At 40.0% G+C, this 14,684-nt stretch overlaps 1 protein-coding gene across 2 annotated transcripts; it reads left to right on the plus strand.

The window, feature by feature from the left end:
• The first annotated feature begins 731 nt into the window (after positions 1-731).
• Positions 732-14,053, plus strand: mfsd4aa (major facilitator superfamily domain containing 4Aa). 2 transcript variants are annotated; one of them, XM_042089582.1, is made up of 10 exons: positions 732-1,098; positions 6,414-6,612; positions 7,083-7,325; positions 8,844-9,000; positions 9,309-9,424; positions 10,977-11,150; positions 11,656-11,803; positions 12,297-12,367; positions 12,488-12,608; positions 13,175-14,053. In XM_042089582.1, the coding sequence occupies exons 1-10, from the start codon at positions 866-868 to the stop codon at positions 13,231-13,233; spliced, it is 1,521 nt and encodes a 506-aa protein (XP_041945516.1). In that variant the 5' UTR covers positions 732-865; the 3' UTR covers positions 13,234-14,053. The 2 variants fall into 2 exon arrangements, with proteins under 2 accessions (XP_041945516.1, XP_041945517.1); XM_042089583.1 differs by lacking the exon at positions 7,083-7,325.
• The last annotated feature ends 631 nt before the right edge of the window (positions 14,054-14,684 follow it).

The following is a 14,684-nucleotide window of genomic DNA, read 5'->3' on the forward strand; positions in this document are numbered from 1 at the left end:
AGTATGCAAGGTTACACAACCTGTGTCTCGGCATTTTGTGCTGTGTACTATAATAATAATAATTATAATAATAATAATAATAATAATAATAGTAGTAGTAGTAGTGGTGGTGGTGGTAGTATACTTTTAAAAAAATCATGAATGTAACATCATGCCATCAGTTGCAGAGTTGACTTAACAGTAGGACTTCAATAAAATATCATAAATAGGAATTGCTGTTGGAAAACAAAACAAAACAAATAAACACACACACACACACACACAAAAACAGCAACAACAAAACAGTTCCACACTGCACTTACAAGTCAGAGTCAATCTGGTTCTGTTTCTGGTTCTGTAAGGAGTGGACAAAATGTCCCAAAATAGATATGATGTAGAAGAGGACTGAATTATTATAAAAAAATAATTATAGGCTATACATTTCACAACATTTCAAGCGGTATTGTATATATATTAGTAGTAACTCCAAATGTATCCCTAACAGCAATATTTGTATAGCCTTGTATTAATTATATTTAGTAATGCTCAATGTTGGGCCACTTGGTCTATTGGATTGGTTTTAGGGACCTGTCTACTTATTGCATCTGTAAGGGTGTGGACATTACGTTAATGAATATTCTAGTTGATACAAATACAAAATAAACGTCACCAGGGAAAGGGAATGGGAGGGCCCATCTACCCATCACCTAAACTGCCAATAGTAGCGCATTTCTTGTGTAGCCTATGGAAACTTAAGATTTCCATCTCGAGGCAAGCCTACTGTAACTGAGTCGATGTAAACGCGTATTGCCCAGCCTCACCGCCAAAACCATGAAAATCGAATGACCGGAAACGCGTTTGAATTTTAAAACAAAGTTTTACAACAATGCAGTTTATGGACTCACGGGTATGGAGTCTGTTCAAAAACAACTGGCAATACACTCTAACTTACTGGAGTGCGTTCTTCAGCTTTGGGTTATGCGTGGCATTTCTAGGTCCGACCATCCTGGACCTGCGCTGTCAAACGCATTCAAGCCTACAGGAGATTACCTGGGTCTTCTTTGCTCAGCAGTTATTCCTCTTTGTTGGCAGCTCAATCGGTGGCTTCTTCAATAAATCGTGAGTAGGCTACAGATGTGTGTCAGCGAATGTGACAATACGAGCATCATAATCTCATACTTTTCAAGGAGAGATGGGTGCGCAAGCGCCTTGATGGTAATTGGCTTTAGCTGACTGTCAGTTTGCGGCAGATAGGCTACTTACAGTAAGTTTCAGGTGACATTGGAAGTCTACCCTAAATTAACTACTCCCCTGATTCAGCTGAATCGTCAGTGAGGTTTCTGAGGTCTAGATATCATGTCGGGACTTGAAAAACACGTAGAGGCCTACTTCATCTCTTCACGGTTCTTGCGCTCTTGGATGAAAAATATAGTGTCTTCGTGCTAATTTTTGTCCTATTGAAGTTCTTTTTATCTATTTAGCACTCGTGTTTACAGTTAAAATCCAAATGTGTTGGTTCACTTATCAGGAGGTCAAGTGCTCATTAATAGACACAAGCTCTTCAATCAGAGACTGCCTGTCTGCCTGGAGCCTTCTCAGACATGAAGATGTTTCCCCCCCTGAGAGGGGCATTCATATCTCACAGACTTAGCATCACCTATTTGGAGCCTAATTAGTTTTATCTGGAATACTAGAATAATTTATCCACTTTTAATCTCAAAGATATTGTACTACTACAACAAATTCAGTTCAATTCTGTGTCATCCAAATTGCCCGGACCCTTTGCAGAGCCCAGAGCTATTAGGTAATGGTAGAAAACCTTCCTTAACAAGATACATTCCTCTAATTTTCTCTGTTACGGTTACTCAAATATACCATTGATCTTACCTGTCCTAAGCTTATATCCTTTTCTAGGCTTGTGTGATTTTGTCCATCTTTTATTGATGAATGTCAACAGTTAAATATTTTGTGGCCATGACTGTAAAAGTAAACTGTATCTCTCTTTCACTGTGTCCTTTTCCAACCTATTGCTATCTGTAGACATACTGATATTTCAAATTTCTTTTCCAAACGTGTCGTTTTCTGTTTGCTCTACCTGCTTATTTAGGACTCAAATCAACAACCCCTCTGATAAAGAATGAGGTAGTTCATACTAGAGGTCTCAACAAGGGCATTCACAAGAGTAGAGCAGGTTGTTTTGGGGCTAACCTGATATTTCATGATACATTTTCTAAGGAAAATCTATCAGACTAGAAATATCTGGTTGTTTCATATCTATGATGCATGGTTGCCAATATTACTTGTGTATGCTGATGCATACATTCCATGTAATGTCACACAGGGAGTCACTGAAATGGTATTCACAGTACTCAGAGGTGGCCACAAATACATCAAAAACTATTTTGTTACAAATTACAAATACTGGCTCATGAAATGTAACAAAATAAAATACAAAATACTGATGTGAAAAATGTATTTAATTAAAATTAAGTAATTAGTAATTTGGAAATACAAAAATTCCCACACAATAATCATGGTATACTAACAAGGAATATTATTGACAATGTATCCCCAAGAGACAAGAAATACTATTTTTGATTGGCTGGCAGGGGGCTATAAATTCTGTACATTGGGGCACCTATGAAGTAGATCTGGTAAAAAATGTAATCACCATCCCATATCAATGTAAACAATGATTGAACTGACAAGCAGGCTTCGCAACAGTGGAATCAACTGTAACAAAGCAAACTACGCACCATCATTTTCCATAACCAATTAAAGAAGTACAAAAAATTGAACAGGTCGGCCTCTTTTTAAACTGAACTACATGTCCCTTCTTGTGCTATAAGTGCATGCCTACTGGCAACATGGGGGATAAACAGAATAACAACCTATAAGGTGTCCCAATATACGGAATTAATTAACTTGGGAGAGAATTCCACTCCGGGAGGTCTTTGTCTCCGTCTCCTCCATTATTTCTGCATATCAGGACACCACAGCGGATGTTACTCTTTACATAAATCCTCATGTCAAATCCAAGTTTTAATACTGTCCTGTAGTAAGAGATACTCAGCTATTAGATACTCAAGGTGGGGTCAAAGGCCGTGGTCCTAATATTCTCCCTCAGTATCTTATCGTTTTCAAATTTTAGTCTTGTAGCACATAACACACCTGACAACTGAAGCTCCTAGTTACTTTTTTAATTTCTTTCAACTTCCTGACATGTTCTAAAGGGTTCTAAGGGGCTTTAAGTTGTCTACAGGGTGACAAAAATTGACATAAACAAACAAATTCGGTTTACACCCCATGTTGTCCTTACAGAAGGGTGATAAAGTTGACCATTTTGGCTCCCACAATTGACTTTTCTTTTCATTTTTTTTCAACTTTACACATGTTCAGAGGGGATCGTAATAGAAGAAAGTTGGATCTTACACTTTTAAGTTGGTCACAATGTGGCATACCACAGTAAGAAAAATGGAAAATGGGTAAACATTTAATGCTTTTCTTCCAAAAAGGTAATGAAATGTTTAGGTCAACTTTACAGTTGAATATAGGGAATTGCCCAAAGGATATCTCCAGGCACCCAGCCAATTCTTAAAACCAGATTCACCAAGATTCTGGCCTTTGGCTTTATGATAAGCATTGCCTATTGTCATGGTTATGGCGGGTAGTATTTAATTGAGTGATGACATTTTGGCTTATTTGAGAAGTATTTAAGTAGTTGAAATACTCAAATACAATCCCTCAAAGTATTTTGTTACAAACTACATTTGAGGTTTTCCAATCCTGCAAAATACAAATTACAAAATACGCTAAAGTAATTAAATACGTATTTTAAATACAATATAATTGAAATACTGCCCATGACTGACAGTACTCCACAAACTCTCTGATATGGAATGCGATGTGATTAGACTGTAGATTTAACTTTAACTAGATGTACCGCATAGCGGTACAAAATATGACCGCCGCTCAGTCCTGTACATCCGTTCCGCGAAAATAAATCACACTTCAATTTGTCTCCATATTTTACTCCATCCCCCACTCTTGAAACTTTTGTGTATGCTTGTTTGGCATGCCTGAGTGTGTGTGTGCGGCTGCACAGAAAGTAGCCTACTGGTGCTGAAAAGGTGAATAGATTGTAGAATAGCCAAAGAAGATGTAGCATTGTTATAAAACCTTTACAATCTCTAAACAATCACAAGTAGGGCAGTTCATCACAGTTCATCCATTGCAACTGGATTGATGAAAGGTCACTTACACCTGTAGGCTACATTGTATTTGGGAAAAGCAAAAGGTATCAGCATAATGTTATTTATTTATATATTTATTTATTATGTATTTATAAACAAAAACATCTCTGTCAGTTCCATGCCGTTTTCAACAGCTATCAAAAACAAAGGTCATTTTTGGATGGATGGATTTTTTGTGAATGTTTCTTCTTCTACATAAGATTTTAGTCATCTTTAGTTCATGTAATACTTTATTGTCAATGCACAAATTAAGTAACAGTAGTCTGAAACGTTATTGTTAATGCACAAATTAAGTAACAGTAGCCTAGTCTGAAACGAAATGCTGTTTTACATCTAACCAGTGGTGCAAATAACTGACATGTCCAAATGGGCCTTGATGAATGAAATGCGTCGCTAGACTGTTCATACACATTTTAACGGGCCAAAGTTGAAGAGCTTTTGTCCGTTATTGTTAGTGCAAATATAGGCTGATTCATGTTCCCTTGCATTGTTTAACTGAGGTCCATGGCTAGTCTGGCTGGTGGTGGTCCCCGGGGACTAAATGAAATTTTTCCGTAAAAGTCTAGTGGGGCTACATACCCACCAAATTTCATGTACCCCGGTGGTTCGGTGTCCCGGGTATCAATAACCAAAAATTCAGGGAGTAGATGACGGGAAAAATTCTTGAATTGTGTGCATGTGTGCGTGTACAAATTTATGTTTATGTGTGTGGGTGTGTGTGTGTGTGTGTATGTGCGTGCTTGTGTGTTTGCCTGCGTATGTGTGTTTGTGCATGTGCATGCGTACATATGTCTACTGTGTGAGTATGTGTCATACGTATGATTACTGTAAATGTATGTGTGTGCGTGTGTATCTGTTTATGCACATGTGTGCACATGGAATGGGTTAACATGACCCCTGGAGGCAAACATACGGAAAAAAATGGTCATCCTAGGCCCTACAGTTCTCAAGATATTCACAGAGAACTGTGTCTGCCCTACCCTCCTTTCGGGGGGTCCAGTCCAGCGGGGGGGCTACAGATCAAAACGAAAAATGACGGTTCCATGCTATCCATGTGGGGGTACATGCCCACCAAATTTCGTGTACCCCGGTCTTTCAGTGTCCCGGGAATCCTTGTTGGTGTACGTCACTAAATGTACACATAAATTATTTTATTGTAAGGCCCCCCATGAACGAAAGTACACAAAACTTGGCATGCATTCGGAGGGTGTCATAATGATCCTACACTTTTCGTGCAGTTTTGACCTTTTCAGCCAGAGATATTGTGATGAAAACACCACATTTTTTGCTTTTTAATTTTTAACTAGGTGGCGCTATACATGAAATAAGTGGTAATGGAATGGGTTGACATACCCCCTTAAGACCAACATACATAAAAAAGATGGACCTCCTAGGCCCTACGGTTCTCGAGATATTTACAGAAAACTGTCTCCGGCCACCTACAGGCCAGTTGGTGTATAGTAACATAAATTCATTTATTGTGTGGCCCCCCATGAACGGAATTCCACAAAACTTGGCGTGCATACAGAGGGTGTCATAATGATCATACACTTCCAATTTCGTGCAGTTTTGACTATGTTAGGTCACAGATACCTTCAATTACAACACCTCATTTTTACTTTTTTGTGTTTAACTAGGTGGCGCTATACATGAAATGAGTGGTTATGGAATGGGTTGACATGGCCCCTTGAGCTCAACATACAAAAAAAAAATGGTCCTCCTAAACCCTACGGTTTTTGAGATATTCACAGAAAACTGTGTCTGCCCTACCCTCCTTTCCAGTCCAGCGGGGGGGCTACAGATCAAAACGAAAAACGATGGTTCCATGCTATCCATGTGGGGTTACATGCCCACCAAGTTTCGTGTACCCCGGTCTTTCAGTGTCCCGGGAATCATTGACGGAAATTTGGGCATGCGAAAAAGAAAAAAAAAAAAAAAATCTGACTAAACCTATATGACTGCCGCTTCGCTGCGCGGCGGTCATAATTATTTGTCATTGTGCAGAGTACAGGTCAAGACAATGTCAAAGCTTATCTGCTATCTCTTTTGATATCCAGTATTGAGCATTGATATTCAGCATTGCTATTTGAGTGATACCAGTAGTGGCTTGTTTAGTTGTACACCCATTTTGTCTTTGGGAGAGTGGACCCCTCTTTATGCTCCTTTATTCTTGGATTGCAGACTGAGATGCTCGTTGTCAGCACTGGCTGTGTGCACCCTGGTCATCTCGGTGGTCTTCGCCATGATTCCCCTCTGTCACAGGGTGCTGGCACTGGCTGTCGCCATGGCAGTGGCCGGAATGGCCATGGGTATCATCGACACCATAGCCAACTTTCAGCTGGTTAAGCTTTACCAGAAAGACTCCACCATATTCCTTCAGGTCAGCAGGTCCTCCTCTCGCCTCCCCCTGTCCTTTCTGTGGCTAGTTTCCCATGATTAGAGACTAGCTTTAAAGTGTTAAAACCCTTGGGTATAGTAATTATGAGATTTTTCAAAGCTTGCTGATAAAAAAAGAAAAAGTGAATGACTTTTAAGTTCTGCAAGGAGACTGTTTCAGTGATGTGATGTTGTTTTGCTTAGAAATGACTTAGCCAACATAGGAATCCACTCCTCTTTAATGAGTCTCAGTATAGAACATAACAGATACCTTTCTCTTCAAGAGTTTGTTTCAAGAGTGGTTCATCCAACTAGAAAGGGCTGCCAATGCAGTTGCTGATAACATACCCTAGGGCAGTCTTAGTATTTGTTTTGTCAAAGGATGAATTATAATTTTGTATCATAACATACAGCCAGCTTGATAAAGACCCAGTCAATAGAGCAATTGTGATCTGTCCTTGGATCGTCCTGCAGATACTCCACTTCTTTGTTGGACTGGGGGCATTGCTGAGTCCTCTGATTGCTGACCCGTTCTTGTCTGAGACACCCTGTATGCTGTTCAATGGCACAATCAACATCAAAACCAACAACACAATGCGCCACATGAGGAACACACTGAACGGCATCCGTACTCACATGTCCCAGTTCCCATTTCACACTGAGGGGGAGGTGGTCACCAATGTCTCCTATGCTTTCTGGATAATGGCACTGATCAATGTGAGACCCATGCATTTTGTTTTCCTCAATAATATAAGGACAAGGCTTGGGTTCAGAGAGCAATTGGTCAGAATCAGTAGTGGATGTTATTTGACCCAGTGTCATATGATCAGTCTTTGCACTACTGGCTTGGCAGTAGCATCATTTGAATAACAATTCAGCAATTCTCTGTTGGCTTGAACCCATGAAGCAGCTGTGTAGTATTGCTAATGATAAGGATGATGATTCTGTTGAGGTTTGCATAGTCAAACAAGGCTATGCAAGTCTTATTCCTAGTTAGGGTTGCCGGGAATTTTCAAAGTTGGAAACTTTCCATGGGAATTAACGGGAATATACGGAAATTAACGGGAATTAATGGGAATAAACTGGGAATTTTTAATATGGCAAGTTAGTCTATAACAGGGAACTTAAATGTAATGGACAAAACCCCATCTTGCAGCATAATATTAGTTAAAACAACCTGATTTAATGCAATTTTAGTCAAATTTCTACCCTGCACAGGCGTCAATCCCATGCACACAGCAATCAGCATAGGCTACTAGACATAAAGGAAACCTATGATGCGTTCATGTGCATGGGGAAAATCAATTCCCAGTGAAAATGTCATCTCATGTGGGAATAACTGGTGTGAAACTGGGGGAAGTTTGCAAACAGAGTTACCCAGTTATGGGCTTGTCTTCACTTTTGTCCTCATTCAAATGGGTGTACGTCATTTTGCATAAACTGTAATGGGACGATTAATCTGTCTGATTAAGCTTGACAATTTATATATAATTTACATAATCTATAAGGTTGGGTTGGGGTGGTATGTTGTGTCATTATTTGTTTTACCATTTTCTGGGATTCTAACAGAACAAACTGATTGTCAGTCAATGTTCCAACCAATTGGATTTTGTTGTTGAGTGGCGTGGTGTATCTTGGGCAGTTCAGTGGTTTCAGTGTCGCTAGCTTAGCACGCTAGTAAACCATAGGCAGAGAATGGGATTCCCGCTAGCATGTTAGCTATCTTTGTATGCTAAGCTAAACGAAAATACGAACAAACAAATCATATTACTTATTACGAAACAAAATGTTAATGTCTGTATATGAAACAGTAGGAATTACAAAAAACTCCCAGTTAATTCCCGTAAATTCCCATAATTTCCTTTAAGATTAAAAAATAATGAATGTCTGCACACACTGGGGTAACTCCCAATATTCAATTGGACACACTACTCCATTGTGTGGACATTCCTTCTTCTTTTCAACTAACACTAAAGTAAACACAACACATTCCACTATGGTGTCATATATCAGCCTATCATCTGTGCAGTTTGTGCTTTATCATGCTTTATCTTGGAAACAAAATACATTTTTTTTCTGTTCATAAAATATCCATCAAAAATGTGTGCTAGAACAAAGTTGAAAACCACAAACATAAATGTTTTGTATTCCAAAGAACACACACTTATCTTTAGCCTAGTTCTACCGTTACAAAGCTGATCACTCACACTCCCTCCATTTGCCTCTCCCTTCCAGCTGCCTGTTCCGATAGCTGTGTTTGTGCTCATGTACAGAGAGAGACTGATAGCCTGCGGTTCCGGGGCTAGAACTCGTCTGCTGGAGAGAGACGAGTTGGCCATGAGGGCCCAGGGCTCTTCCGCCTTAACAACCACCCCATCCCAGAGCAGCTTAGGTAATGGCTCAGCCCACAGTTCTGTTATCTCGCTGCGCTGAAACATAAGGATTAGCATGACTGGGTCACTGTAAAATAGGACTGGGAAAAGTCAGAAATTGTGATAAGCTTTAACCATACAATCGGACTTCTTCTGAACCATTGGCTGCTTCTGGGAGGTGTGTGTGTGTGTGTGTGTGTGTGTGTGTGTGTGTGTGTGTGTGTGTGTGTTGAGTGAGTGAATAATCTGATGAATGGTATCCTTGTGTATTTGAGACAAAATGCCTGCAAACAAGTTCAGTAATGTAATCATAGAATTTCTAATGCAGATAACTCCAGCCTGTTTAGCTGCTGTCGTTATGGAGACCTAACTGGACAGCCGCTGGGGTTTGTCGGCATCCATGTCCTGGCAGGGATGGTGCTGTTCTTTTCAGATGGCATTGTGGTAAGAGACTGCAAACATATTACCGGTACTAATAGAAGCTTCAATATTAGATTGTTTTTGTGTCACAAACTGCTGAAACTTTTATGAGTATAGGCTTCTTACTGTTGATCACATTTTACAGATAACACCTTAAAAGCTATTTGCCGAAAATGGCATAATAGTTGAATAGTGATAACCCTGTGTTACAGACATTCATCCATGTGGGTTACCTCACTCAATTGTACATCACAGGCATTTGATCAACAGTGCAGGGTCCAGTACAATTTGGTATCTATTTTAAACCTTGCAGTCATTTGCTGAATTTACATCCAAATCATTTGCATTTTAAGATCATTCATGACAGTGGGGATAAAGTAAATGTGAATCGGTGTGCTCATTCGCTGGCTTATGTGAATAAAAAATGTGAAAATCAAGGGGGTAGTTGAGAACAGCTTAGAGTTCAAAACCTTCAATTTATCTAATGTGATTAAACCTGTTCCTAATATTTTTAATCACATTTAACTATTATTCTAATCTATAGTGAGCGTTAGTCCTCCCCCCTCTAGCAAATACATTTCTCATTCAACTTAGAGGATATAATGCTTATCTCAAACATTTCCACATAAGGTCACATTCAAAGTTGGATGGAAACCTTACACCTTTTTCCTTATACTTTATACAGATATTCTGTTATATGTTTTCAGTGTACACAGCAAGAGGGCAACTTCCTACAAGGTTGTTTAAAGGTTGTATCAGCAATAGCGGGAATACGTCACTTCGGTTGATGTTCAAACAAAACAGAAAACTAGCTCTCTACTCCCTCCCCCTCCCTCCCGTGCAATTTAATCTCTCCTAAACGTGCATCTCGTCAGTTATTGGCTGAAACACTTTATTTTGCCTTTGAGTGGGTTGCCAACCCTTGTTGGTAGCAGTTGTTTTTGTGTACAGATCTCGGACCCTAGGCTGCCTACAGAGCCTTCGTTAGGAAAGATTAGATGAATGTGTTCATTTATGTTTAGGCCTTTTTTTGGCCTGAAATCGCTGATACAACCTTTAAAGGTGCCATGTGTAAGAATTGAGGTAAAAATATCCAAAAAAATGAGCTACACGCATCAAAAGAATGAGAAGAAATAAGGGTGATGATGTAATTAAAAAAATGACAAGGTATAGTGCTGCAGAGATATCAACCTGAATTAGCATGCTAAATTACTAGCCACAGCCCGACAGGTGTATACTCTTTGGTTCAAGTACTCCCACAAGCCGTGCGAGTTATTCGTGTATTGCAGTTTGGCTGGCGGTTATGTTGCCTGCATACCGCCTCCCATGGCAGAAACTGGTATTATGACACCTGTCGGGCTGTGGCTAGTAATTTAGCATGCTAATACCTCAATTTTTACACATGGCACCTTTAACTGAGACTGACTAAGCTTCATCAAACAAAGCTTCATGCACCTTCAATATGTTTTAAGTGTGTTGAAGACATTAAGACATTTAACATTGTTGCATTTCTATTTAATGCATTTGTATTAATGCTAATTAAGAAATGAATCAATATTGATTATGTTTCCATTAGGGTGCCTATGAGGGGTTTGTGTACTCGTATGCTGTGGCTGAACCCATGTCTCTGCCTCATAAAACGGCTGGTTATCTGACCAGTGTCTTTTGGGCAGCCATCACAGCTGGCCGACTGGCAGCCATACCCCTGTCATACCGCTTTCCGGCCAGTCGCCAACTCACCGTCAACCAGGTAGGTCCTCAGTGTACACAAACTGACTGCACAGTGCACAGTAAAAAGCACCCAACTTCTACAAACAAAAGTAAATAATCAAAAACAAACATCCCCATCCTGTTGCGTTATATGGCATGTTTGATGTAGGTGTGTCTGAGTCTTAATGGGCACCATTGTGCCACGGTGTCATGCTCGGTTGGCAGCTGGCACGTTGTAGCACATCACCGTGGCGGGCACGGCTCTTCAGGTCCAGCAGCATCGCTCAGCACTGACACACCATTTTTTGTTGTGGAGGAGTGTCACTTCAGACGCATCAGTGATATCATAGAACACGCTATCCTCTCACATTCCAGAGGTGCCTATCCCTCTCTGAGATGCCTGAAAGATGCATGGGCTTCTATTGTTATGACATCTTTTTCCTCCTCTCTTGTTTTCCTCTGCACATTCTCTCACTCTCTCTCTCTCTTTCTTTCCATCTTTCTGCTCTCTCTTGCTCCCTCTCTCCATCATGTCTTCCCTGCAGATAGGAATCATGTGCACCTTATTGATGCTTCTCATGCTGTACACCAGCCCTGCGTTCCTGTTTATAGGCACCCTGGTACTAGGCCTTTTCATCAGCAGTGTCTATCCCAGCATGCTGGCTTTCACTGAGGACATGCTGAACTACAGAGGTATAGCCTTGGAAAGTGTTGACATGCTCAACTACAGAGGTATAGCCTTGGAAAGTGTTGACATGCTCAACTACAGAGGTATAGCCTCGGAAAGTGTTGACATGCTCAACTACAGAGGTATAGCTTCGGAAAGTGTTGACATCTAACAGAGGTATAGCCTCGGAAAGTGTTGACATTCTCAACTACAGAGGTATAGCCTCCGAGTATGTCACCATCACAGAAATGACCATTGTGATTTTAAGAACACAGTTAGAGATGGCAGCTGGACTTGTATTGTATTAGTCCTAGTAGTAGCTGCATGTTTGCCTACCAAGTCAGTTAATTCCACAGGGTATCACAATAGGACACTGCCACAATTTTCTTTTTCACTGATCAATCAAGACAGGGTCTCTCGGCATTTATGAGGTTTATTTAGCCTGCTTTGGTTTACTGTAATATTATCATAGAGGAGCAATTGAGAAAGGTCTCTTATTTGTATTGTTCTCCTGTAAAGGTTGTGCCACCACTTTGCTAGTTACCAGTGCCAGCATGGGTGAGATGTTTCTCCAGCTGCTTGTGGGATCTGTAAGTAACTACTGAGCACTTCTGTACTCAGTGTATAAAGCCTTTGCCATAGTCAGACAGTACATGTAGTCATCGCCTGACTTACCATTGGTGCTGATTTCTGTCCTCTTCCCTCTGCAGGTGATGCACAGTCAGGGGAGTTACAGCTTCATGGTGTGTGGAGTCATCTTCAGCATCCTGGGCCTTAGCTCATATCTCTTGCTCCTGTACTGCTGGCGGATTTACAGTGCCCAGTCGACAGGTACCCCACCAAACTCTAGGACACTCACTCTAGGAGTCACAATAAGATGATGTCAAGGGAAAGACTTGACGGGGCTTCAAAGCAAAATTGATGTCTAATGTGAGTGCAGAGACATATTGGAGCATGAGTTTTTACGTAACCAGAGCTAGGGTACAGACAGAGAACAGGACATTTATTTTGGAGGACAACACCAGAATGAATATGTGTTTACAGTCTGGAAGCACCCACAGATGTAGCTAGTTTGGAATAATTTATTGGAAATAGATACAAATCAATACATTAGTAAAATTCATTAGAAAAATGATTGTAAATTAGAAAGTATACTGTAGCTATTTATCTTTGTGAGAAGATGCCTGCCTTCATTTTCAAGTTCAATGGTTGAACTGGCAGAAGGCCAGTGATTTGTCTCTATCTGTGATCCAAAGCTGATTTATTTCTGTGTATGGTAAAAGGTAACCAACATAACAACATAATTTTAAGGTGTGTTTAGATTTTAATAGGCCACATTTAAGAGCCTCTTTTAAGATCTCAATCCCTGGCTCAATGTGTGTGTGTTTTTTTTACAGGTGACGTGGAGAAGAACACAAAGGTAGAGAATGCAGACGTGAATGGTGTGAACCACTGAGGCGGAGGTGTGGCAGGCGGAGGTGTGGCACTGCCACCAGAGTTATTATGGCACAAGGAGAGGCCAGGGAGGGATGATGATGAGAAGAAGGGAACAAGAGAAACATGGCAAGCTGCCGATGACAGGGCTCGTTCTGCTGTGTCACGGGACATGAAATTCATCTCACTACAAAATCAAAACTGCACACAGATCAAAGACTAAAGATGTACATAATTACCAGTTTTAGATAGAAACTGTTAATTGTTTTACATATGAATGAATGAAAACGTTTATTTTTGTAGAAATAACAAACATTCAACTCACCAAATTGCTTCCTGGAGCCTACTGTTTATGTTTTGTCATTTTGTTGTGGATTGTTTGAGGGTAAGAATTTCTGATGCTGAGCAATTATGACCTACATGTAGCACTAACATAGCTGACATTTCCACTCCCCAATGCTATAAGAGTACGTGATTATGTCCATTCATTGTGTCTAGCAGGACAGTGCCTAGTAAACAACCATTGAAATGACACATTTCTGGATGGACAGATATACTTATCCTGATTGAGAAGGAAGAAGGGAACGTTGAGGTTTCTAAAATGTGAAAAATCATGCATCTTTCTCTTTCTATGAAGGTTGATTAGTGGTTTGTTGAACATAAAACCTGAAGTGTGATCAAATTTCACAGAAGTGAACATTCCTGGTGGACTTTTTTCTCTTGAACTTCTAAATTTGAATGTTGTGTAAAAATGGTCAATTATTCACTTTAAACCATAAACAAAATGACAAGCAACAAGACAATTGCCATGAACTTTTGCCCTGGCTTGTCAAATGTGACAATAAACACCTCGGGCTTTAGGCTGAACATACCACATATTTTGTTTAGTAGTATACCCCTCCTGTGAGACAGGGTTGCTGTTTAAGCGTTTAATATCCTTTGATATCCTGGATGTCTTCACTCACTAGACTTTAAGCATTCATGGTTGTAAATCATTGTTGTCGTCCTCTAAACATCTTAACTCTCACAGACATAAGGGCAGGAGACAGGGCAACAGTGAATGGATCTGACCTGGACAAAAAGTCTATCCAATACTGAACTGAGAAAATTCTGTGAAAGCAGGAGATAACTTCTGATAGTCCATAAATTAATGAATTACTGTGCATGGACAAATCAAATGGATAAAGGCAAATAGTGGAGGATGTTTTTCTTCACAACTCCCTCAATAAACTATAATATAGCCGATTTTGTGAAATTAAAGTAAACATGTAAACTAAATTATGTAATCAGGTTTAAAAATCAAGTACCTATACAGAGGACACGGTTGAAAAAAAAACCTTGTTATCCCACTCAGTCACTTGCAATTGCATAACACTGCAAACTTGTCCATGACCGTCGTAGTAAATCCATTGTTGGAAATATCCCATTACATTTGTGAGCGGGATGGAAGTGTTCCTTTTAAACTGCAAATGC

Source organism: Alosa sapidissima, chromosome 4, assembly GCF_018492685.1.
Source record: "Alosa sapidissima isolate fAloSap1 chromosome 4, fAloSap1.pri, whole genome shotgun sequence".
NCBI lineage: Eukaryota > Metazoa > Chordata > Actinopteri > Clupeiformes > Clupeidae > Alosa > Alosa sapidissima.

Coding starts and splice junctions, on each gene's coding strand:
- mfsd4aa (XM_042089582.1), top strand. CDS start 866: ATGCAGTTTATGGACTCACGGGTATGGAGTCTGTTCAAAAACAACTGG. Junction 9,425..10,976: donor TCTTTTCAGATGGCATTGTG/GTAAGAGACTGC, acceptor TGTTTCCATTAG/GGTGCCTATGAGGGGTTTGT. Junction 12,609..13,174: donor TTACAGTGCCCAGTCGACAG/GTACCCCACCAA, acceptor TTTTTTTTACAG/GTGACGTGGAGAAGAACACA.